Raw genomic sequence first — 25,984 nt, 5'->3', positions numbered from 1 at the left:
GAACACCCGAGGGGCACTGGTGAGGCCGAAGGGGAGCACGGTAAACTGAAAATGCTCCTGGCCCACCGTGAACCGCAGGTAACGCCGGTGGGCCGGCAGGATGGGGATGTGGATGTGGAAATAAGCGTCCTGCAAGTCCAACGCTACCATCCAGTCTCCAGGGTCTAGGGCAGCCAGAACCTGAGCTAAGGTGAGCATCTTGAACCTCTCCTTCAGGAGGAAGGCGTTGACGCTCCTGAGGTCCAAGATAGGGCGCAGGCCCCCTTTGCCCTTCTTGGGAACCAGAAAGTAGTGGGAATAACAACCACGACCAACTTCTGGACCAGGAACGCGCCCGATGGCCCCCTTGGCCAAGAGGGCCGTAACTTCTTCCTGTAGAAGATTTAAGTGATCCCCCGACATGGGGTGGTACTGCGGTGGCACGGCTGGAGGGGTCGCCTCGAAGGGGAGGGAGTAGCCCCTTCGGACGATTTGCAGCACCCACCTGTCCGACGTGATGGAACGCCAGTGGAGCAGGTGATGGCGAACTCTGCCGCCCACTGGCGTGGAATGGGCCTGAAAGCACTGACTAGGAGGGCTTTGAGGCGGATGCTGCTGGGGTAGATGTGGACGGACCGGCACGTTGTCCCCCTGTACCGCCTCGGCGGAATCCACGTCCGCGACCCCGTGGAGGTTGGTTCTGCGGCCTGTGGCTAGGCGGACGTGAGGGGGCGCCCCTTCCTTGGCCACGAAAGGGGCGAAAAGCAGAATACTGCGGCCGCGGGGCAGAGATGCCCAAGGACTTGGCCGTAGCCCGAGAGTCCTTAAAGCGCACCAGCACACTATCCGCTTTTTCGCCAAAAAGGTGACTGCCATCGAAGGGCATGTCCATGAGGGTGCTCTGGACATCCCCAGAAAAACTCGTGGACCGCAGCCAGGCGTGGCGGCGAAGCACCACTGTGGTCGACATTGCCCTTCCCAGCGAGTCCGTAGTGTCCAGTCCACATCGGATAGCGTGCCGCGCTGCATCTCGCCCCTCGGCAAGAGCCTGAGCGAGCCGTGTCCGGGCCTCCTCCGGACACTGGGGCAGAACGTCCTCCACCGTATCCCACAGGGAGTGGGAAAAACGGTCCAAGAGACAAGCGGTATTAATCGACCGCAGCCCCAAACTAAGGGAGGAGAACAGCTTCTTACCAAACTGTTCTAGTCTCTTGGATTCCCGGTCCGGTGGAGCGGATGGGAAGGAGGTCTGGGAAGTAGAGGCCTGGATAACCAGGCTCTCGGACGTGGGGTGCATGGACAGAAAACTGGGGTCGCCCGGTGCAGAACGGTGACGCCGGGCCACTATCCGGTCCACAGGAGGTACTGTAGAGGGCTTGGACCAAGTGCCCTTCAGAACGTCCACTAGTGCTTTGTTAAACTGCAGCAGAGGCTCCAAGGAGCTTGCTGACGGTTGGAGCACTTCAGTGAGGAGGTTGGTCCTCACGGCCACAGCAGGTAGCTCCAGCCCAAGGGCTTCGGCCACCTTGCGCAGCACCACAGAAAATGCAGCACCCTCCTCCGAAGCCACGGTCGGAGGAGAGATGAAGCCAGTGACAGGGGAGGTGTCAAGACCACTGGCATCCCCCAGCTCGTCTGCCCAGTTCTGAGATAACCGGTCCTGCCTGGCCAAAGGGTCCTCAGACCCCTCCTAGTCGTCACCGTCATCCGGTTCCTGGTATACAGGTGGAATGATCGGAGCCGGGCGGAAGATGAAATTTCCACCCATCGGCGTCGGGTGCGGCGCAGGATGACGCCGCTTCGACGCCGGGCCCGGGACTAAACTGGTGAACGGCGTCGTCCGGGGACGGCGCCGGGGGGGGCACCAGAGTCGAGGTCGTGAGGTTGACCGGCGCCGGCAGTGGTCCCAGCCGAGACCCCCCGGAGACCTGCGGCGTCGGGACCGGAGCCGGCTTGCTAGGCCTCCCAGTCGAGCCCGCGGGGCCCGAAGGCGCGCTGGCAGGCGTCGACGGCGGAGCCAGGTTCCTCATGGCCATGAGGAAGGCACTGACCTCCGCCGGAGTCGCGTCAGTCTCAGGGACCGGCGGGTATGGGGACGGACGGGACTCCTGCGGCTCCGACGGAGCCGCGTGGGTGGTACCACCCGAACCCTCAGCCGAGTCGCGCGACCGGCGAGGGGAGTCTGAAGAGCGATGTCGCCTCTTGGACTTCTTACTATGCTTCGAATTAACCGAAGAATTGGAGCCAGACGAGTGGTGGTGATGGCTGCGGCTCCGCGACCTGTCCCTCGACCTCCTCCTCGACCGGGAACGGCGCGGAGCCGACTGCCGGAGCTCGAGGAGCTTGCGGGACCGCTTCCGCCTAGCCTTCGAAGTCAAGGCCCGGCAGTCGAGGCTTGACTCGGCATCGTGGTCGGCCTCAAGACTGTACAAGCACCGGCGGTGGTGGTCCGTAACCGACATCAGTCGGCTACAGGAGTCACAGGGTTTAAAACCAGGCATCCTACCGGCACCAGAGTCGAGTCGACGAGAACAGACCAAAAGAGTCCAAAAAGTTTAGTAAAAAAATGACTAAATGGGTATGCTCTTCCTGGATCGGCGCTGTCTGGCGTGGAAAAAGAACTGAGGTCAGCGCGCGAGGGCGGCGTCCAAGTACTCCGACGACGTCATCCCGGCGCACGACGCAGACGACGGACGTGGAGCCGCAGACGACGCCTAGCGACACGCAAGGGTATTGCTGACGAAAATCTTTCCGGATCCTGCCTGACGCCTGGGGATATTCTAAGGTGAGGTATCTAACTAACGTGTTTCTTTCAGATCATTTCTTACTACACTGTTCCCTTATTCAATCTAGATCCCCGAACTCCATAGTACAATGTACCCATACGCATCCCTGAAACCAAAATGCACAAGTTACTTACCTTCAGTAACGATATATCTGTAAGAAACATTAGTAGTGATCGGTTCCTTACCTTAGAATTACCCCCAGACATCAGACTGGATCCGGAAAGTTTTCGTCAGCAGTACCCCTGTGCATCGGTAGGCGTCGTCGTGCGGCTCCACGTGCGTCGTTGGCGCCGGGATGACGTCGCTGGAGCTACTTAGACGCGCCCACGCGCGCGGACGTCAGTTCTGTACACGACTTTCCGTGCCAGGAACGCAGAGCCATGCAAGAAACTGACCACTGATGCCATGAAACTAGGGCCCTGAAAGGGATGACCTTAGCCCTAGAAATAAGTTTGTAGAACCGGGAAGGATGGGTGGGGCTGTAAGGAATCTATCACTACTAATGTTTCTTACAGATATATCGTTACCGAAGGTAAGTCTCTTGTGCATCTGAAAGATACACGTAGAGATAGATTCCTTACCTTAGAAGAGATATCCCAGCAATACCATCCCCAGTGGTGGGTCTGCGAACCAAGATCACACCAGAAAGTCCTAGAGAACAGAACGGCCAAAGAAGCCGTCTCTCCGGACTTGGCTGTCCAGGCAGTAATGCTTGGTAAACGTGTGCAGCGAGGCCCACGTAGCTGCCTGACAGACCGTCCCAAAGCAGTAGTGGGTGCTGTCGCCCTGGTAGAATGGGCGCGTAGCCCCACCCGAGGCTCCTTTTTAGCCAAAGAATAACAAGACTTAATGCACAGAACGACCCACGAGAGATGGTCCGCTTGTGCACGGCCCGACCTTTCTTGGTGCCCACGTAGCCAACAAAGAGCTAGTCATCCACCCGGAACTGTTGTGTGCGGCTGAGGTACAATGAGAGCGCACGTTTTGGGTCCAGACGGTGGAGCCTCTCTTCCTCTTCTGAGGGATGCAGAGGTGGAAAGAAGGTGGGCAAAGTGATGGTCTGCCCGATATGAAAGGCAGTGACAACCTTTGGCAGAATAGATGGACGAGTCCTTAGAAAAACTTTGTCCGGATGGACAGAGAGAAAAGGAGGTTTAGAAGAAAGAGCCTGGAGCTCGCTCATTCTTCTGGCAGAGGTGATGGCAACCAGGAAAGCAGTCTTAAAAGTGAGAAGACGAACAGGACAGTTGTGAAGTGGCTCAAAGGGAGCACACATCAGATGGGTCAGAAACAGGTTCAAGTCCCACTGAGGCATTATGAAAGGAACAGGAAGGAAAAGATGAGTAATGCCTTTTTACTAATCTATTTACAACAGGGAACTTGAAAAGGGAAGGCTGATCTGGAAGCCGTAAAAAGGCTGAAATGGCCGAGAGATAGCCCTTGACAGTGCCCAGAGCAGAGCCCTGCTAGGCTAAAGAAAGGAGAAATAGAAGTACCTCTGAAAGAGGGGCAGAAAGAGGATCCACAGCCTTTGCTGTGCACCATGCCACAAATTTATTCCACCAGCAGGAGTATACCGTTTTAGTGGAGGGACGCCTGGCTGCCAAGATAACATCACAAACTTCAGGAGACAGGTCAAAAAACGTCAACTACCGCCGCTCAATCTCCACGCAAGGAGGTGGACGCTGGACAGGTTCGGGTGGAGAACCCTCCCCTGCTGCTGCGACAGAAGATCCTTCCAAAGAGGCATTCGGAGCGTCGCTCGATCGCCATGCTGAGTAGCTCGGGATATCATGCTCTTCGAGCCCAGTCCGGAGCCACAAGAATGACTTGGGCACGGTCGCGCTTGATCTTCTTCAGCACTCTGGGTAGAAGTGGTATAGGCGGAAAAGCATATAGTAGACCGCAACTTCACTCGCGACAAAAAGCGTCGCCTAGCAAGTGCTGCCTTGGAAATTCCAAAGTGCAGACCTGATGACATTGCACGTTCTCTTCGGTGGCGAATAGATCTAACCAAGGCTCTCCCCCCTGCTGAAAGCGTCCTTGCGCCACGTCAGAGTTTAGATGCCATTCGTTATCCATCATGCACCAGCGGCTGAGTTTGTCCGCCCTGGCATTCAGAGTACCTGCCAGGTGTTGAACCACCAGGGAAATGCTCTGATGTTCCAGCCATGTCCAGAGGCGCAGAGCCTCCTGACAGTGTCCACGACCCCACCCCGCCTTGTTTGTTGCAGTACCACATGGCAGTGGTGTTGTCTGTGAACACCTGCACTACTTTCCCCACGACAGAGGGAAGGAATGCTTTCAGTGCAAGTCGGATCGCCCTAAGCTCCAGACAGTTGATATGGAGCCGAGAATCCGCCGGAGACCAGAGGCCTCTGATGTCCACCTCTCCCATGTGGCTGCCCCATCCCAGAAGGGACACGTCCGTCACAACTGTGTGTTCCGGTTGGGGAAGGGAAAGGGATCTGCCATTGACCCAATCGTGATTCGTGAGCCACCACTGCAAGTGTCGTGTAGTGCCCTCCAAGATCTGGACGTGGTCGGACAGGTTGCCCTGATGCTGTGCCCACTGGAACTTCAGGTCTCACTGCTGAGCCCGCATACGCCATCTGGCATGATCCACTAGCAGGATGCAGGAGGCCATTAGGCCCAGTAGCCAGAGGGTCATCCTGACCAAAACCCGGGATAGAGACTGAAAGAGCGGAATCATAGCCTGAATATCCCGGACTCGCTGTTCGGGAGGATAAACCCGAAACCGCGCCGAGTCCAGAACCGCTCCGATGAAGAGGAGCTTCTGAGAGGGGATCAGGTGCGACTTCGGCACGTTGATGGAAAACCCCAGTAAATGCAGGAGGTTGGCCGTAATCTGGAGGTGGGAGACAACTGCTCGGGGTGAGCCCGCCTTCAACAGCCAGTCATCGAGATAGGGGAAGACTGGAACCTCTGATCTGCGCAGATGAGCTGCGACCACCGCCATCACCTTCGTGAACACCGAGGGGCGCATGGTAAATTGAAAGTGCTCATGGCCTACCGTGAACCGCAGGTAACGCCGGTGGGCCGGCAGGACGGGGATGTGGAAATATGCGTCCTGCAAGTCCAACGCTACCATCCAGTCTCCAGGGTCGAGGGAAGACAAGACCTGAGCTAGCGTCAACATCTTGAACTTCTCCTTCCGGAGGAAGCGGTTGACGTTCCTGAGGTCCAAGATAGGACGCAGGCCCTTGTCCTTCTTGGGGACCAGAAAGCAGTGGGAATAACAACCACGACCTACTTCTGGCCCAGGAACGCACTAGATGGCTCCCTTGGCCAAAAAAGCCGTGACTTCCTGATGAAGAAGCGCAAGATGGTCCCCCGACATGCGGTGGTACTGAGGTGGCATGGCTGGAGGGGTAGTCTCGAAGGGGAGGGCGTAGCCCCTTCGGACTATTTGCAGCACCCACTTGTCCGAAGTGATGTTGCACCAGTGGGGGAGATGATGGCGAATTCTGCCGCCCACTGGCGTTTGATGGCCTTGAAATACCGGACTAGGAAGGCTTTGCAGTGGATGCTGCGGGGGTGGAGGTGGACTGACCCGCCCGCCGCACTGTTGATGTTGCTGCGCCGGCCTGTGGCCCTGCGATAGTGGTGGGGCACCCCTTCCGCGGCCTCGAAAGGAGCGAAATGCAGAAGGTGGAGGAGGCCGAGTGGCCGAAAGGCCCAAGGACTTGGCTGTACCCGTGAGTCCTTAGAACGCTCCAACGCATTATCTGCCTTACTTCCAAAAAAGCGAATGCCATCAAAGGGCATGTCTATCAGAGTGTTGTGGACATCCCCCAAGAAGCCAGTTTTTCTCAGCCAGGCGTGGCGCCTAAGCGTCACCGTCATGGAAATCGCCCTGCCCAGCGAGTCGGCGGTGTCAAGCCCACAACGGATAGTGAACTTAGCTGCGTCTCTCCCAGCAGCAATAGCTTGGGCAAGAACTGTCTGGGCCTCCTCCTGACAGCTAGGCAGCACCTGCACAACCGTGTCTCACACAGAGTGGGAATAACGGCCCAAGAGGCATGCGGTGTTCACCCACCGCAGCCCTAAGCTGGCAGATGAAAACAGCTTCTTGGATTCCCTATCCAGAGGTGCAGAGGGGAACGCGCTCTGGGAAGCAGAGGCTTGGACAACCAAGCTCTCAGAAGTGGGGTGTTGGGAGAGGAAGAGGGGGTCACCTGGAGCCGGGCAATGGCGGCGGGTCACGTTCCTGTCCACAGGAGCATCTGTGTTGGGCCTGGACCAGGTGCCCAAAAGAACGTCAGACAGTGCTTCATTAAAGGGCAGCAAGGGCTCCGAAGAGGTGGCCGCCGGCTGGAGCACTTCTGTCAGGAGGTTAGTCCTGATTGCCACTGTAGGGAGTTCGAGGTGGAGGGCCTCGGCCGCCCTACGCAACACCACTGCGTAACTGGCTCCTTCCTCCGTGGCCACGGTAGGAGGAGACAGCATGCCAAGGTCAGGTGTGTTGTCAAGACCACTGGTATCCCCCAAATCCTCTGCCCAGTCCGGGTCATAAACACACTCATGTGTGAGAGGGTCCTCAGACCCCTCCCAGTCCTCCCCTTCCTCCGAAGTCGGTGGAACAGGCTGAAAATAGGGAAGACGAACATAGGGAAAAAATGACCCCATCGGCGTCGGAATCGCCGATACGGCACCTTGTCCAGTTCAGGGCTGAAATTGGGTACGACGTTGTCCCGAGGAGCGGGCGATGTCGGAGGTGGTGCCGGTGGGGTCAACGTCGGTGGAGGAGTTATAAGGTCAACCGGCGTAGACCGGGGTCCGATCCCGGCGATGGAAGGACAGGACCCCCAGTCGGGCCCACGGGGCCCGTAGGCGCACTGGCCCAAAGAGTCGGGCCCTGGTAGCAAGAAACTCTTGCACCTGGGTAGGTGTTGCCGACGGACGCGGGAAAGGCGGGTAGGCCGGCGGCAATGTCACAGGCTCCGCCGGAGCCGCGGGGGTGGGACCACCCGCACCCTCAGCCACGACGGGCATGGGGAAGTCGAGGAGTGACGACGCTTCTTCGACTTCTTTTTGGAATGCTTCGACTTTCCTGACCCCGACTGCGAAGACATAGATCCAGAAGAATGATGGTGACGGCTCCGCGACCGATCCCTCGACCTCCTACGGGACCAGGACCTTGAACAGCGTGGAGCCAACTGCCGGACTTCCAGCAACTTTCGAGACCGCTCCCACAAAGTCTTCGACGCCATGGCCCGGTAGTCGGGGCACGACTTGGAGTCGTGGTCGCGCCCCAGGCAGTAGAGACACATGCGGTGTGGGTCCGTCACCGACATCATGTGTGACAGTCCCCACAGTTCTTCAACCCGGGCATCCCTACGACACCAGGAGTCAATCGACTCGAGAATAAATTAGACGAAAGGCCTCGAAAAACTCAGTCCCGGATCTGCGCTTGCTGGCGCGGAAAAAGAAAGAACTGACGTCAGCGCGTGTGGGTGCGTCTAAGTAGCTCCAGCGATGTAATCCCGCTGTCAACGACTCACGTGGAGCCGCACGACGACGACGCCTACCGACGCGCAGGGGTACTGCAGACGAAAACTTTCCGGATCCAGTCTGACACCTGGGGGTAATTCTAAGGTAAGGAATCTATCACTACGTGTTTCTTTCAGATACACCTTACTACCTTGTGCACTTACACATCCATGAACCTCTAAATGCACCTTACTGCCCTGTATATTTACCCATCCCTGAACTGTAAATTCCTTTACTACGGTTGATCCTTACCTAGCTCTAAAACATAAAACTCATTCCACTCCGTACCCTTACCCATCCCTGAGCCCCTAAATACAACTTACTGCCCTTTGCCCTTACCTAACCCTGAACTCTAAAACCTCTGACTTTCCCTTACTACCCGATACACTTACCTATTCACAAACCCATAAACATTACTGACATTCGTCCTTACCCATTCTTGAACTTTAAACACCTTACTTACCGTTTCCATTGCTCATCCCTAAACACACTGAAACCTGTACTATCCCATGCCCAAACCCAGCCCTGAACCCTTACAAACTTGTACAAATACTTACCCATCCACTAAATCTTAAATCACTTACTCCCCTGAATTGCCATACTTCCCTAAATAAAACAAGTTAAAAAAAAAAACGTACCTGCTTTGTAAAGTCTAGAGTTCTAAAGTACTGAAAAGGCCCCTCGTTGTACTTACCTGCGTTGTAACCGTTCAATACCAGCACAGCATCCAAACCATTCATATCAGTATGAAATCTTGAAATGGTTTTAAAGATTCCTTACCAAAATATCTTACAATTGTGTTAAAATGCAACACCTACGTGCCGTCACCAGAAATAGTGAAATATTACTAAAGTGAAACCATAAACTCGAAATATAACTTCACAGGTAGCTAAATTCTTTTTTTCCTGTTTACCGAATTGTAGTTTTAGAAAGCTCTACCTCCCCCCCCCCCCCACCCCCCCCGCAACAATCATGCTGATGGTTTGGCGCTGTTTACTTCCATTCCACAAGATGGCAGTAGAGAACTATTCCTTTACGTTCAAAAAATGTAGGCCATTTTCCAGCAGTCTTTAAATTGTAGCTAAGACGTCATCCAGTTAATACCCGTATCACCAACAATTCTATATACCTCCCACAAATACCCCAACCTACAGCTTGCTAAATGGCCTAATCAATTACAAATCTACGCAAGCAAAAGTTGTGTGCCAGGCATATTTGAAATAACTAACTAAATAAATAAATAACTTAAATGCCTGGCTTGTTATTAAAAAATACCGACAGCGATTTTTGCCATGATAGAAATTGGAGAATACAACAGGAAACGCTATCAGTTCTTAATGTCTTAAAGATAAAGGCTTATGAAAATATGACTGTAAGGTATCACTGGTGTGTGGTTTGGTCACGCTACGCTACCTGGTCATTTCCGGAAATATCACTATTACTCTGGAGAAGAAAACTGTCCTGTGAACAGATCCCCAAACGTGTTTACCACTCCGGGTCGTTAGGACGTTCTACGTTTACCCATAACTCTCCCATATGAGCTGGTGTGGTAAAGCCTCTAGTGATGGAAGCAGCGGCTCGAGTCGATGTGCCTGACCACGAAGGCTGCTATTGGGCAGGCTGAACAAACAGTTTCAGCTCTGCTGGCCACAGCTGGAGGGGGCCATTATTAGGAAACCAGTTCGAACCGGTCCATAAAGAAGAAGCCTGTATCAAGCTGCCAGGCCCCACTCCCCATGCACAAGCCACTCTAGATGTGTTGGGCCCACTGGTAGTAGCAGCTGGCATTTGTGAGTGGGGAGAGCTTAAGGCCACAAACTTTGGTGTGTGAGGGTAGGCCCAGAGAGATTCGGGTGGTGGTCTTGGGAGGTGAATATTTTAGCAAGCATTGGCAATGCCAATAGGTCTGGCTGATGAATGCACTTTCAAACCAGATCTAAAAATCCACCTACGATAATGACTGCCTCCTGCCATTTGTGCTGCTACCAGAGAAAATGTCAAAAAATATTGTCATCTAAGTAACTTTAATAGCCTTCAAATGCCATATGTGTGCCCCTGAAGGGCCAAGCTCAGACAACTAGGTAAACAAAATAATCACAGCTGTGTGGAGGGCAAGCACTTTTTTTAGTGGAAGCCCACAACCTCTACCCAATCAAAACATGTACTCCTGGCTCCCAACATGTGGGCGGAGCCAAAGCCCTTCTCCTGGTGATTCTCACATAATTGTCTGGCGACAGCTGCGCTGTCAAGCCAGACCATAAAAAAAATGTTGAAATTGTGCTTTTTGCATCACAATTTTTGGAATAAATTGACCAAACACATGGTGACATGCCTTGATGCAGCGCCTGCTACTGCTCCCATTCATGAACAGCACATTCCTATACAGGTGGTTGAGTGTAGCTCCTCACCCCTTTTCCAAAGGTGCGAACCATGAAAGGCCGCAGGACACACCTGAGATGTCCTTAGGTCCCTCCTACAAGGAAGGAGCAGACCCAAAACAATAATGCTGAAGATCAAACATGACCACTGATCTAAGGACTCACATTAGTGACGTCACTCCCTCCCTACCATCAGTGTGATCAGCAGGTCCAAAGTTCAGGCTCCCAACCAGCGCACTGTGGGCAGTAAGGTGACAAACTGGTGCTTTACAAGATATCTTAATGAATCAAGAAATATAGCGCTAAGCCTGCAGCCCCTCCTCTGGCACATGTGCACTATGCTCCTCCCCGCTTATTAGCAGTGGAATCCCTTCCATAGTATTTGTTACTTGTGTCCAAGCCCAAACCCGAAACTACACTGGCCTTTTAATCCAGGGACCTAAAACATACAAGGCTCAATAGTGTCAAGATGTGGAAATGTCACAGTCAACATTTGCAAACAATTATTTATTACGATTTACATCTTGCCTATTTCATTATTATTTAACTGGAGTTTCTCTTTGCTACGTACATCATCAATTATTGTTTTTTTTTTTACCCTGCCGGGAGAGAGACTTGCTTTCCATTTTTAGGTCTCGTCTGACCCAGGGCATGCGCTGGTCTGGCGAGAATTATTGAGAGGGCTCCAAAAAGTGCTACCAGGCCTGCCTAGAGCTACAGTGCATGTGCGCGGGCGCGGCGCTTTACCGCAATTACTTTCACTTTCGCAGCCGCATGGCTGCTTTGATGTTTGATCGTGATCGCGATCACTTTCGCGGCAGCACGGCCGCTTGGCATAGCCAATAGGTCTCGCTTTTGGGACCTTATAAGTATTTAGTTATGCAACTGTTGCATGGGGCTAAACACTTATAAGGTCCCAAAGGCGAGACCTATGGCTATGCCAATGCTTGTTAACTAAGCCACTGTGAGGACCACAGCTCTTACATCCACAAGGCCAGGTAATTAACTCTTGAATCGTGTACCTACAAACTGCCTTCAGCTAATCTGCCTCCAGACCACCACCGGCCCACCATCTTATCTACGTCTTGCTGCCACCCGGCTTACCTTTTCTGCTGCCAGGTGTGTGGCACGCTGCACACGATGGAGCTGAACATGAGGGCTGTGACGAAGGAGAAAAGTACGAGGTAAATGAACCCCTCCACTCCATCGTAGCAGAATCCAGTCAGGGCTTGGATGTAATCCTGCGGAGACAAAATTCAGCTGTTGGTAACACCTACTGCCAATGATTGGGTTAAAGACTCACCAACAGATAAGAGGGACTCCAGATTGGTATCTGTAAAGAAAGTTCTTGATACAAATCCATGTAGAAATAGTTAACAGACTTACTTCAGCAGGACAGTAGTCTTTCCTCCTTTCAGCTAACTGTCCTAGCACAGCTGTCTTGCACCCTACACAGGCCAAAGATTCTCCATGACATATCAACTATTCCAAGACACATCCCAACCCCCATGTGCCGCACAAGACCACAGAGAGCATTAGCACTTCCAACCGGTGGCACCGCTCTATCCGCAACAGTTGTACGGATCAGTAACAGTAAGGTACCAGAAATATCTTCTAATGTAATGCCTAGCCAAAACTAAGTTTAAAACCCTGAAACAGTCGGTCTCAAAGCCACACCTCTGAAGCGAAGTATGGGATTTAATGTTATAATAGAAGCACGAAAGATAATGTCACTGCATGTCTATACTGCACGTTGATCTAATGAGGTAAAGACATAAAATAAAGCACTCACCACTGAAAAGGCTTAAAGGCGCAGTGAGCAACCGAAAAACAGAAACTACAGCAGAAGTTCATACAGGCACTATACCACAACATGCATACTGCACACAGACTCCCAAGGCACAGCTTCGACCCAATGATGACAGATGGAGAGCTGTATTCTAATCTCATGGCAGACACATCCCTCAGCCAATTAGATGAATGGATTTCTGCAATCCTTTTTACGAGATCTAAAAACAGCCTGACCCAACATCCACCCGGTAGTAATCTGCGACACTCACCAAGTGTAAACTGCGACAATCCACCAACGCTGTCAGGTGCTGCAGGTTGACCTCAGTCGTATTAAGTACTGCTTGAATCCGCGCCAAGTAGTCCTGAAAAGCACACGGACAGGTTAGAAATCACACCTTCTGGGGAACAGTTTGCCTCACAGAGGAGAGATCCCAAATGTTATAGGGCTGGTGAGGAGGTGAGGATATACGGACATAGGGAAAATGCTAGGTGGACTGTGGTTAAGCTGGAACGGGTGTGAGTTCTTCCGTCCATTCGGTCTAAAAGCTGTCCTGGGGAACCAATAAACAACCCTCTTACGGGACAAATGTAATTTACTGCTGCCCAGAAAAAAATGTTTATGGGCATTTATTGCACAGATCTCGTAGTATTAGAAAATGTCAGGAGTTTATCTTCCTAATTCGCTATTATAGTGCTGGATAACATAACTGCCTGCAAACCCTATTGCTTTTTTATAATATATTAGAAAAAATTGCAGCAATGTGACTCGTTTGGCCTCACTTTTCGAAGTCTTCTTTGAGGAGAAGCTTGCTAACCTGCTACACACCCCCTTTGGAGAGGGTTGGACTCACTTATAATAACAGCTGAGGATTCAGATGTAGTGTGTGGGTGGGCCATGGTGGCCATTCCATGGAATGTTTAATGCAAAGTCCAGGAGAAATAATGCTGTGCATAAATCCCCGGAGCCCCAGTGGATCCCTGAGAGAAACAGACCGAGCCCAGTCTTACCTTGGAGTTGGGGAAATCTTTCACAGCGGATCTCATCAGGTCCAGAACGTCGTCTTGCATTTCGACCACAGATTTGTGGCTGCTTGACAATTTCTATTCAACAACCCAAAGAGAAGAATCAAGAGCTATATTGTATGCTGCTCACGTAAAAGAGTTACAACTGCTACAACCCTGAAGTGGACCGAGAAGTACACCCAGTGGGAAAGAAGATGGGACACCAATGATCAACACACTCTATTTAAACCAGAGATACTACCCCAAGAACCTCATCAACAGAGGCAGCTACCATACCTTAAAGCACTCTTCGTAATAGACGTCGACAATGTTGATAATCACGGTATGACACTTACTAAACGAGGGAGAAATTAACGTCACCTACGGCCACATTAAAGCAAGAAAAAGAAAATGTTCTTGAAGACTACAGACCTGTGGATGTTCTGCATCACATTTTAGAGAAGTGTAAGTTTTGGAATACAAATGTAGCCTGTGATGAAAAACCAGAATAACCGTGTACAAGCCCTGCTTTCTCACAAAAGAAAATATCAATCAAGTCTTTCAGTGGGTAAACATTTTCAAGAATACTAAGAAGGCTTAGAATGTCTTGCCCAAAGTGAGGATCATTCCATAAACCAATATTTTTCTGTAAAGGGTTCAAACACCCACTTGTCCTCTCACACGGATTTAAGAATGCGCACACACCAGTCTCTTTTTTTAAGTAGCCGAGATCATCCACTGATTCCAATCCAGAGGGGCAGGGTGGCTGGGATAGCACCAGGATACCTGTGAAATCTCCTTTACCTACAGAAACTCATTTGAGAGAGAGAGAGAGAGAAGGCTGGCGTCATGAGCTCATGGGTCCAGTATTACTGAGGAATAAATGGTAGCTCTCAACAAGACTTCTCATGATGGAAAACTGAAGAGGAATACTCTGTTTCCACCAAGAACCACTTGTCTGTGCTATTCCTTAGTCAAGACTGGAACTGCACAAGAGCACAGGAGCAGGGTGGAGGACCCATCTCTTGTGCTTCGTATTGCGATGCAGCCCTTTGCTCCCTAAGTCGGTGACTTCTTCTCAAGAGACTCCTGCACTGAGCAGGAGAGCGGCTCAGCGGCTGAGCATGAGAAGGAAGGATAATCTGCACAGGCTTGTTGGGTTGGAACTGCCACAGAGGGCACCAACAGGAGGAGCTGGGCTCTAGTCCCTTGTGTACCACGCGTGCACCCAGTCACCAGAACAGACAAAAATACCCTAACTAGCTCTTTGTGAGCAAGGTATGCTTCACCTCTTGGTACAACAAGTCGACAACATCATGCCCGGAAGGAGAGACAAGGTACAAAGACAGCGGCTTCATCCCAGATGGAAAGTGGGACTCAATCTGACAGCGATTAGTCAGAAAAAGACTCGTTTCCAGAGGGCCCTCAGCTCCCAGACACTTGCTGCACCTTCCCAGTGGATATGAATGGAACAAACTGCTAGCTAACAGTGTAAAATGGTCAGGCGAGCAGGCAATTGAACCATCCATTCTTCACTTGCATCTGCTCTGTAAAGTTGACTTTGTAGGAAGGGAATGGGTCAGTGAGGTATATATCTTGAGACATTACACACAGGAAGAGTGCTTTGTGCGTGGTACATAGATTCAGTGCGCCCATACTTCTTAACCCCTCTTACTGATGATGAAAACCAAAGTTGACTTATGTTACGACTGCCCTTGCTGTGCATCCATGCCAGATAGTTACAAAGGACCGCGGCACCTTTGGAAGCTCTCGAGAGCAGGGCCTGCACTAAATGCCATTTCCCCAAAGGGGGGGAAGTAGACAATAGCAGGTCAAATGCTGCAAATGGCCTGACTGTCATGGCTTGAGTCCAGACTACTAAAGCATAAGCTCAGGAAAAGAAGAACAGAAAGTGAAACACAGCAAGGAAGTTGAGAAACAAAACACAGGGCAGGCCCTGCACACAATGTTGCAGAGCACAAGAGAAGAATGTTCTGACCCATACGGATGGGTGTGAAGGGGGGAACTGGTAAGCATGTACACTACTTTAGGGAAGAAGTGTGTGGCCATGTATGATGAATGGCCATCTGAATGGGGGCAGTTCATTCAAGTCCTACACTAACACCTAACGTTCTAGCTTCCGGTCTTGCTACAAGATGGATGTTAGTAACAGAATGAGAGAACCAAGATATAGAAGAAAATAAGTTACTTACATGTAACTGTAGTTCTCCAGTATTGGTAAATTCCATAAATTCACATGCTTGAATCATTCCTCGTCGTCGAAGTGGGACTCCCACTCCGACGACTGGGAATGATTCAAGCATGTGAATCTATGAAATATACCAATACTGGAGAATAAATAATTACATAGATCTTCATTGCTGCAGTAGCCCTGTTTTATGGCTTTTCAATCATCATTTTGCAGTTCTTCTGTCTTCTATAAACGTAACACTTTCCAACTTTTGAACAATTAGCATGTATTACAAGAAAGATAAAAACACCTTCTTCTAAATCAAGGGTGTTGGGGCCAATGGGCCAGAACCCCAGTGCATGATTTGACTTGTGTGGATCTAATTAGAATGAATTGAAGAGATTCATACTTTTTAACAAATAACTTCAATTTAAACAAAAGAATCTGTTTAACATAACCACTTGCACTTCCATTTATAGATGGCTATAAAAAATGATTACTCTCCGAACTGTATTCAATCGTAGGTGTTTTAAGCGCTTACCACGCTCATCTACATATAGCTATCGCTACCTGTGAAGTCCCTGGATAACATTTCCTTTGTTGAAAAAGAGTTTGTGGGATATGCAGAGGAAGCTGTATCTCACTGCTGAATTGATGATTAACATAGACTTGCGCTCAGATGTACTTGGAAGTTCCAAAAGCCATTAAAGTAGGTTTGTACCAAGGATGCGCTTCAATTTCCATCTCTATAGGTTTGTTCCTCTGTCAAATGCTCCACTCGCCCTATTCTTTGGGTCACTGTTCATAAACTAGTCAACAGCTTCTCACACCCAAAGTAAGAGACAGTGAATTACGTTCAAAACCAGAATTCGAGGGCGGACACAAGACCTATAGGTACTACTGAATGCATCGGACTGGACCTTCCAATCGTCTGGATCTAACCAAAAGAGTAATTCAATTTGATTCACGTACCTGTTGGAAAGGATTTGCGTGTCCAGAGCCACAGTAAAGGTAATATTGCAGGATGTCTATTTAAAAAAATAAAGAGATGAGTTAATTTGTCAACTTGCCTTAATGTTCACTTACTTTCATCCTTTCAAATAGCACACAGGTTTATACCTACAATGAAAATGTGGAACCTGATTAAGGAAGAAGCTAAAATGCACAGATGATCTGTATTTAAATGGAGTTAATCCGAAGACAGCATAATAATAGGTAAGATCAGTAAAATTTCTGCAACCAGTAGGAAGGACACTAAATCTGTTCGATGCATATTTTATCCAATGTTACGGCAACCAACGCCAGTCACACTGTCGGATAAATAACCTCCTTTAGGGATTACAAAGAGGATTCTTCTGTTCATTCCTTTGATTGTGGGAGTTCAACATTATTTTGTCCAAAAGTCATTAACTTATATTAAATATGCACAAATATTTGCTGAAAAGCTCAGTTAAAGGGACATTAAGGTTCTTGACATACTAGTATACATTATGAAAAGCATTACATATTATTTCAGTTGACGTAATGTTATGGTTACATTCCAAATCCTAAATCCACTTGGGGTCTGCAACAGAATTAGAGCTCCCCTATGCACTGTTCAAGGCATCACACAACATCATTAAACCTATAACTAGTGACAGACATCTCATATGATGCCACCAATAACAATCACTAATCTTTATTATATCACCACATGCCTTGTGACCCTACATCTGACCCTAACCCCCTCGGAGTGTGCTCGCCAGGTAACTTGGCATTCCCATTACCAACAGCACTAGGACATGTTATACAATTCCTTTCTCCCATAGTCTCCGCCGCACTCCTGTATCAACGGAATGGGAGTTAGCACTTTGTGTCGTGCATAATGAGGTTCTGCCATCAACAAACCCTGACAGAAGGGAACACATGGAATTCCCATTCCCCCTTTTCAATAATCCACAAGTTCATTGGCTGTTGCACGACGCTTCCCCTTAGACCAGCTCTAGTAACTTGCCAGGGTAAAGCTAGCTAGGCATTTCTGACAAACATAAGGATTCGGCGCAGTCTGTAGAGATAGGCGCATACATCAACAACAACAAAAAACATGTACCAGTAATTGAAATCTGCCCATGAATGCTAGATGTAGACTTTTAAATCCAATAACTGTTGGGGAATGCTTTTCTTTTCTGTATGAAACACAAACGTCACTGTTCGGCCATGTTTCAGCCACTACTAATCATCTTGCAAATATATAAAAATCAAAGACGGGGCTTTCAAAATCTCTGCAAAATAAAGGATGCTAGTGCTATGGGAAATGGCCTGAACAACACGGGCAGAGCCAGGCTTGCAGTTCCAACACAAGCGCAACCACGTTTGCCTTAACCACACATATGCTTGAACCACTCATATGCGTGGTTAAAGCAATGCGTGGTCTAGATGCTGGAATGGGCGGGCCCAGAAACAGGAAGGATCAGAAGAGGACGTGATGAGGTAAATGGGCCTGGCGCTGGGTTTGGGGGGTGGGAGTAGTTTTTAAGGGTTGGGGTGATTTTTAAGGTGATTTTTAAGGATCAGAAAGGGGTCAGAGTATGTTTTAAAGTTCGTGGGGGGGAATTAGGTCGTTTTTAGGGCTCAGGGTGGGGTCAGGGTACTATAGGATTCAGGGTCGGGTCGTTTTGAGGGCTGGGGGCTCAGTGTAATTTTTAGGACTCAAGGGGTCAGGTTAGTTTAAGGGCTCAGGGTGGGATTGGGGTACTTTTTAGGGCTTGGGGGGGTCGGGTAGTTTTTAGGGCTGGGGGTCAGGGTAGGTTTTAGGGCTCGGGGAGGTCGGTGTAGATTTTAGGGCTAGGGGGTCGGGTCAGTTTTAGGGCTCAGGGAGGGGTTGGGGTACTTTTTAGGGCTCAGGGGGAGTTGGGGGAGTTTTCAGGGCTGGGGGTCAGGGTAGGTTTTAGGGTTCGGGGGGGTTGGGGTAGTTTTTAGGGCTCGGGGTCAGGTAGTTTTAAGCGTACGGCGGTGTGGGGGTACTTTTTAGGGCTCGGGTAGTTGTTAGGTCTAAGGGCAGGTGGCATAGAGTGTGATCGTTACCACACAGCCCTATATCAGTCATGCCTTCACCAAGAAATTGCGTGGTAAAGACATGCATGGTAAAGAAATGCGTTGTTCAGGCGCATTTGTGGTTTAGGCAGCGTAGTAGAGGCACGCGTGGTTTAGCCCTGTGTGCCTCTAGCATACAACCGGTGCTATCTTCAACACCGGTTTCACAGCCTTCCGTGTACACTGCAGATGAATCGGGTATCCAAATGCATCCTCTTCTCTCCGCTGACAAAACCAGCACTCTCCAAATTAAAGATTATCCCAGCTCAGGACTGTTATGAATCATTTCCTACACACTTTGAAGCTTTGTGCTCAATACCTCACAAGCAAAACACATCACTATAGGTTTGCACGCAGAAAGATGAGTGCGAAGGCCAATGCCTTGATTAGGCATCTTATCTCACCCAAGTGCAACACTTCAAAATAGAGTGAAAGTGAAATAAAAATGAGACAGAGAGCGCAAAAGAGCGAGAGACCGAGACTTCAGAACAACTGTCCAAGCACTAGTGGTTGGTCATCTTGATGGAGGCAACGCTCTGCTCAACAACCTGGCACACACCACCTTGGTCGGCCTAAACACTGTAGAGCGTCTCTTCAAATTTCGCCCAAAGCACCACAAAACTCAATCATATATGCCAAAATTTGAAAACAGGGTCTCACAAGAAAAAGAGAAGATAACAAAACAAACCAAAAAAAATCTGAAAAATTATTTTTCCCACTGACTTACATGCATTAACGTGGAGGCAATTTTAAACAGGTGACCGCTGGAGTATAGCCGCTTTGGCTTAAAAAAATTATGAGTCATGAACAGGGTGTGTGGGTACATGGGCTCAAGGAACTAGACTTGCTCACGTTCAAGTCAACATTATTTTCATGATCAGCAGCTTGAAGTACAAGGACGTCACAAAGCTCACCAAGCAAACCTGTTGGAGAACATAACCACCTCAGGTGGCAAGCAGAACACCACCAAGAGACAGGACACCACCAGACTAGAACTACAATTTAAAAAAAGGGAGAAGGTAGACCTTGTCCATCTACACAGCCAGGATCTGAAAAAAGCCCACAAACATCAACCGTCCTCCTAAGACACCTTTCTACAGAAAACACAACCCTCCTTCAAGATAGGAAATGACAACATCCTCAGTATTCAGCTCAATAGTAAACAACCACAAACAGTACATCAGAGCCCACCCCCCGTCCACCAATCAGCTGCTTGATAGCTATGTTTGTGCACTACAAATAGCCCTATAAATGTTCACACTGCAACACAATGCACAAAGGCATGCATACACGATTTAGCGGCACAGAGAGGAGATTGCGGGTATTTTAATTTTAATGGGACAAGGGTCCATAAGGCTCTGAGCACAGGTTCACCTCAACGAGTTAATAGTGTGTGGATCTGGACTAGAGTAATACTGGACACTAATATACGGTCACAAAGTATATTCCTCCTAAGTTCAAAAAATAGGCTGAGTAAGAAAAGGGCAGTTGAAGTTGAATACTGCGAATGAAGTGAGGTGTCTCACTAAATGATTGAAATGAAAAATATTGTTTAAAAGAAGAGGACAGCAAAAGTTAGATTATAATTTAAAAGCAGAAAGCAGACTGTGCAGAATTCTCAACATATGACCTACTGGATTTGGTGCAAGACCAGGAATTTGGAAAGATTGTCAATAGACAGTACGATAGAAAGTGGAGGGAGCAGCAGCTGGTTTCAATTTAAATCAACTACAATCCATGCACATGATCTGCAATAATAATTTAGAAAACAGAGTATTAATTTTACCTCTACTCAATGTGCTCACATTCTCTAAAAAGAATATCTCTTTGCCTGCCCCCACTCCATGACACCCCTGCCAAGCACATTCTCCACCGCACCCACTTCCTGAAGTGCCCGGTCCCCTTTTACAGTATTTCCAAGAATTACAGGTGATGGAGTTTAGTAAATCTTTGATGTGGAGTCAGAGTGGTGGACTGGTGGGAATCATTTTAATATCATGTTTACTGGATCAAGAGGTTTGGTGATGGCAACAAAACAGAATAAATACATGATTAACGGAGAGCACGTTGATCGAGCTGCACAGATGGTATAGAAAAATAGGAATCCGCCGGAGGTTTCAGGATGGAACTGCCAGCGCTGAACACAAGTTGAGCTGATAGGCTAAGGATAAAGTATTCCTTATAAATACTGCGCAGTCTTTCAGGACCGTGAGCAGACAGGTTGGTGGCTGAACGCTACAACTCTCGTCAGTACCTGAAGACTGAGGATGGTAGCTGACAGATGGGATCTATAATTCATTAGACTACTTTGGGGCTGCTTCCACCAGCTGCTCCATCTCCCAGTAGAATTGATTTCTGGGGCGACCGATGTCTACAGCTCAGTCGCGCCATTAAACAGCAATTACCAGAGGCGGGATGAAGAACCGCTCAGCTGCATTTGCAGCAAAGGAGTTCCCTCCTGGAATGACTTCAACCCCCATGCGGGTTACAAGCCATTCTGTAAGGATCCAAGCATAACTGAAACGCACGCATCATTGCCATCAGGGCTGACGCAAGGATGATCTCCATGCTACAGAATGCTGTTGATGGATCACCATGTCCACCACAACAGGGCACACTTGATGTTTATAAAGGCCAATCAGAGCCTCCTGCTTGTACCGCCCAAAGGTGTCACCTAGTCTTATCCTAGCACCTGGCATCCATTGGAACAATTAATTTATTAAGTTATTATTATTCTTAGTCATCAGAATGACAACCCCATGTGCACTGCTCAAGAGGACCAGTGCCCAAGACTAGTTGCATGTGAGGATAAAGATGTAACGAAGGCCCAGCAGCCGATGTGGACAGGACAGTCGCCCTTCAGCACCCTCCTAAGCCGAGAGCCTCTGTGGATCTGAAAAATGCATGCATTTCAACAGCCTCTTAATCCTTTTCACAGGATCGTTCTCCACTTTTAAATTTTATCAGTGGGTATGGTGTATGAGACAATACTGAGTAGCCGACTACGGCACCATCGGCAGGGGGCACCAGTCTGGCCCCTACAAGTGCAATTGATCACGGCTGCTTCATAAGGCAAGCTTAGTGAGGGTTTATCCAGGGTAATAACAATCTTTGAACCGGCCCTAAGTCAAGCCTGATTTTGTTCTCAAAAAATTTGATTTCCGTAGTTTGTCAGTGCTAGACATTTTAAAGAGCTTTGTCATTGTTACAAGTGTGGAAGCTCTAATCAAACACTGCATTCTAACATACACCTTGATAAAACACACGCATGCACTACTATAAAATGAATATGAATTTTAGCTTAATAGTAAACCAACTTCTACATATTTATGGCTATTGAATAATATCAGGAGAAGGCATGTCCTGATTAACCAGTAGTATTATTTACCCTATAGATTGTATTTAGTTTACGTATGGAGTAATCCATTGCAAAGTAACTAGGTTGTCAATCAAGCAACTGTTCAAAGAATAAATACAGACTATAATTCTGGAGAAGTCGCTTCAGGGAGGTGTAAAAGGAAATTAGAGCGGAAGTAAACCCTGGACAACAGACACACATAGTGGTTACTGGGCAGATCTCGAGGTGTTAGACTTTACACAGTGCCGCTAAATCTTCCCTAGCGAAGTAAAATAAACAGATGAATAAAAGTACAGTGCTTTTTCCCGGAGACAATACATGCTCATGGTAGACAATGGTATCAGGAAGAGACTTATCTGCTTCCTTCAGAAAAATGGAAGGCATGAGCATGCTTTGATAAGTTACAATGGGATTTTCCTGGCTCTCCTTTGCACTGCCGACTGATAACGGATATTGACCAGGCAGGACCTGTTTATTATATTCGGGCACTTCACCACAGTGCAAACATGCCACCCTCCCGTCGCTTCACAGTGGGTGCTGAGAAAGGACGACGTCATTCACAGAAGGTTGGGTCATTCCATTGGGAAACAAGGGGGGGCTCACTTGAACAGGGCGAGGGTCTGGTCCCTTGAGAAACCAGGAATTGCCTCAGAGTTGAGGGAGCCTTCCCTGACCAACACAATAACCAGATTCCTTTTGAAGGCGGGCAAGCTTGAGGTCATAGATCACCCTAGTCTAGGGTGCAACTGGTGTGGGAAGCTTTGGTAGATGAGTACCAGAAATAAAAATATGAAAGAAAATAACATTATGGAAAGGAGGGAGTGTGGCAGATAGGGAATTACAGGTATTTTCGACCCATCCATACTGAATGGACATGGTGTTTCTAATTGTAGGCTGGTACTCCAACAGTGTATTCTGGTAGTTGAATTATTCACTTGCTTCAGCTGAAAAAACAACAATAAGCATTTGAACCTGAGAGCAACGACTTCGAAAGGAAAGACAAAGGCTGGCATCCAGCTACCCTGTAAGTACGTTATTCTGTTCAGGTACAAGTCAAACACCCGCACTCTTTTCACTCTAGAATAAAGACCTACACCTTAAGGGTTTTAGTCTGATCCAGAGGCAGTAGGCAAGAAAATCCACTTGGCAAGAATGCAGATGACCACACTGCTCATGGGCTGTATGGAGACTGCTCGTGGGCTGTGTGAAGGCTGCCCGCGAGCTGTGTCTGCTGCGTGTTCTGCTTTATCTTGTTGTGGGACACCTTCTAAAATAAATTCACCCACACTGGAGACATGCGGCTAGCACTTTCTTATGATTGCTTCAGCAATGTGGTTCTGCATGAACTAAAAGAATGCTGAGCACTAACCACAGCAGTGAAAACAGGAAGGCTGTCTGCCAGACCTCCTCTTTCAGTTCCACCTTCAGAGCATCGGTTCTCTCCCAGAGACGCCTGTGGACCCTTCTCACGCCTACGATGGTTTCAAGGCATGTGAACAGAGTGCATTATAATGGCGCCATACATTGTGTATTTACCAAGGAACAAATCCACAAGCCGCCCAGCGACGGCAATGATCATGAGCATACACTGTGGAATCTCACGCAAAATGTGGCAGCATCACGCAGAGAGAGTGTGAAGGGAACCAGGAGGGTGTGGGCACACAGTTCACACAGTTAACATAATGGACACAACACACTGTACAGATTGGGATAAAAGAAACATTTGCACTGTAACTAAACATTTAGGACACACAACACTTGAGGTTTTGTGCCCAGTCAAGAAAATAAAAAGAAGCATAAGACAAATAAGCCCTGTTTGTGACAGCTGTATGTGACTTCGAAGACCGATGTCATTGGAACCTCCATGAGTGTCACTTTTCCACTTGCTTATGTGTAACAATCCATGTTTTCAGTGTGAGCATGTATGACACAGAGATCAAAGCAGTTATATCGTTTACCTAGAAAAATGAACAGACGCTACCCCCACTTGGACAATCTAAAGGCCTGGAAATGTCCTCAAAATAGCTGTAACATTCCGAAGTGATAATGAAAGTTTGCCAAACTCGATCCTTTCTTGGTGGTAGGTGAAGGAGGCAGGCACAAAATCTCAGGCTTTAGACACAAGAAGTGGCTGAGGCATCACACACCTCTGGTTCCAAACATCTAAATAAACAAGGTCACGTCTCATACAGCTCAGACGCCCATCAAGTATCACAATTATGGGGAGGAGCCTAGCGCGCAACCAAGATGGCCGCGTAGGTGCGAGGCTCCCGAGGACCTCCGTGACCTCCTACATAAATCCTGAAAATATCCTGTCCTAGATGAGGGGACTGTGTTGATGAGCCCGAGCTGAGGTGTCACCCGTTTTCCGTTTCCAAATTGGACCTCGGACACCGGCGGGAGCACCGATTGAGGTTTGCGGCCTTCTCCACGCCGGCCCCCCGGATTGGAGTTGCGGGGCGATCCGGAGACAAAGTGATCAACAGCGGCGGGCAGGGCTGGGCGACTCGCGTACCCCGCACTTTCACTTTCGCTTTTGCACCCTCCTTGCTGCTCGGGCGAGGTTGGGTTGCGGGGCGGTGTGCGGTGGTGTGGCCTCGTTGGGGTGCCCTGCTGGCCCGCCGGCTGTGATCCGTCCTGCGGATTTGTGGTGGCCCCCCCCCCGGAGCCCGTGAACTGGTTTGTCGGCCTTTTCCGAGGGGATTGGCACGATTTGGGGACTGAAACCATGTCCACAAAGCAAGATGGCGACCGGGCAAAGGTGAAATCGACCCGCCGTGGCGCGGCCCATCAGTCCAACAGCATGGACCGCTACACCCTCCAGAAGGGATCTCCCGAGGTGCCACATCGGTCCCCTGAGGGCCCGACTGATGCTCCTACGCTGCCCGCGGATCTGACCCTGCGAGATGTTATGGGCGCTATCGCCGAGATGAAGGCCTCGGTGGACCAGCGCTTTGACACACTGGCGCAAAAGATTGACTCGGTCCACGTGGATGTTGGCCTGGTGAGGGCCGATTTATCCAAGACCAATGACCGGGTCGATTCTTTGGCCCACACCACTTCGGGCCTTACGGCGGACGTGGCGGCCCTCCAAAAGGAGGTGCGCCGGCTCGGCCAGGCGAGCGCCCTGATGGATCGTCGACTGGAGGATTCCGAGGGTCGGGCCCGGAGGAACAATGTCCGCATTGTCGGGGTGCCGGAGGGACGTGAGGAGGCGGCGGCGGACCTGTTTGTGGAGGATCTGATTCTCACCCATCTCCAGCCCCGGGGGCTGAGTAAATTCTTTGCGGTGGAACGTGCCCACAGGGTTCCCGGAGGAAGACCTAAGGCCGGAGCCCCTCCGCGGCCTCTCATTGCCCGGATTTTCAACTTTCGGGACAGAGACGCTATCCTTCAGACTTCTAGGCAACAAGGACCGGTCAGACTTGACAATATGGATGTGAACTTCTATCCTGATTTCACCCCAGCGGTCCAGAAGCAGAGACTGAGCTTTCTCGGAGTCAAACGTCGTCTACGGGACCTGAACCTCAAGTATGCGATGCTTTTTCCAGCTAAGTTGCGGGTGGAGGTGGATGGCCGCACGCACTTTTTTGATCGTCCCGAGGCAGCCGGGGACTGGTTGGACTCCTTGCCTGGGGATCGGGGCCGGGGGGGTGGGGGGGGGGCGCGGTTGGAGGGGAGGGCTCGCCGGATCAGGACTGAGGGATTAATAGTAGGCCTTGCTCTGGACAACATTGTCGTCATTTTTGACTGTTCGTTAAGTCTCCCTCCTGTGGAGGTGGTACGGGGTCTCTTGGGGGCTCTCCCTCCTCCTCTGGGGGACTAGTTAGTTTAATCATTCATGGGGCGACAGGCACACTGCACTTTGGGGGGGCTATTTGGGCTCATGCAGGGGTGCAGGGAGGGGGGAGTT

The 25,984-nt window shown here is 49.6% G+C and overlaps 1 protein-coding gene across 3 annotated transcripts in view; it reads right to left on the bottom strand.

Annotated features, from left to right (window-relative positions):
• Positions 1-25,984, bottom strand: part of TTYH3 (tweety family member 3) — a 320,368-nt gene that overhangs the window by 29,441 nt on the left and 264,943 nt on the right. For all 3 annotated transcript variants that reach the window (XM_085629215.1, XM_085629214.1, XM_085629213.1), the window contains exons 8-11: positions 16,614-16,669; positions 13,457-13,549; positions 12,718-12,810; positions 11,762-11,898 (exon numbers count right to left, since the gene is read on the bottom strand). In XM_085629215.1, the coding sequence (XP_085485341.1) occupies positions 11,762-11,898; positions 12,718-12,810; positions 13,457-13,549; positions 16,614-16,669 (379 nt within the window). The remainder of the gene's footprint in view (positions 1-11,761; positions 11,899-12,717; positions 12,811-13,456; positions 13,550-16,613; positions 16,670-25,984) is intronic.

The sequence above is a fragment of the Triturus cristatus genome, chromosome 10, assembly GCF_964204655.1.
Source record: "Triturus cristatus chromosome 10, aTriCri1.1, whole genome shotgun sequence".
In the NCBI taxonomy this organism is placed as follows: domain Eukaryota; kingdom Metazoa; phylum Chordata; class Amphibia; order Caudata; family Salamandridae; genus Triturus; species Triturus cristatus.
Note: the sequence above shows the minus strand (reverse complement) of the source record. Positions and strands in the feature narration are given on the sequence as shown.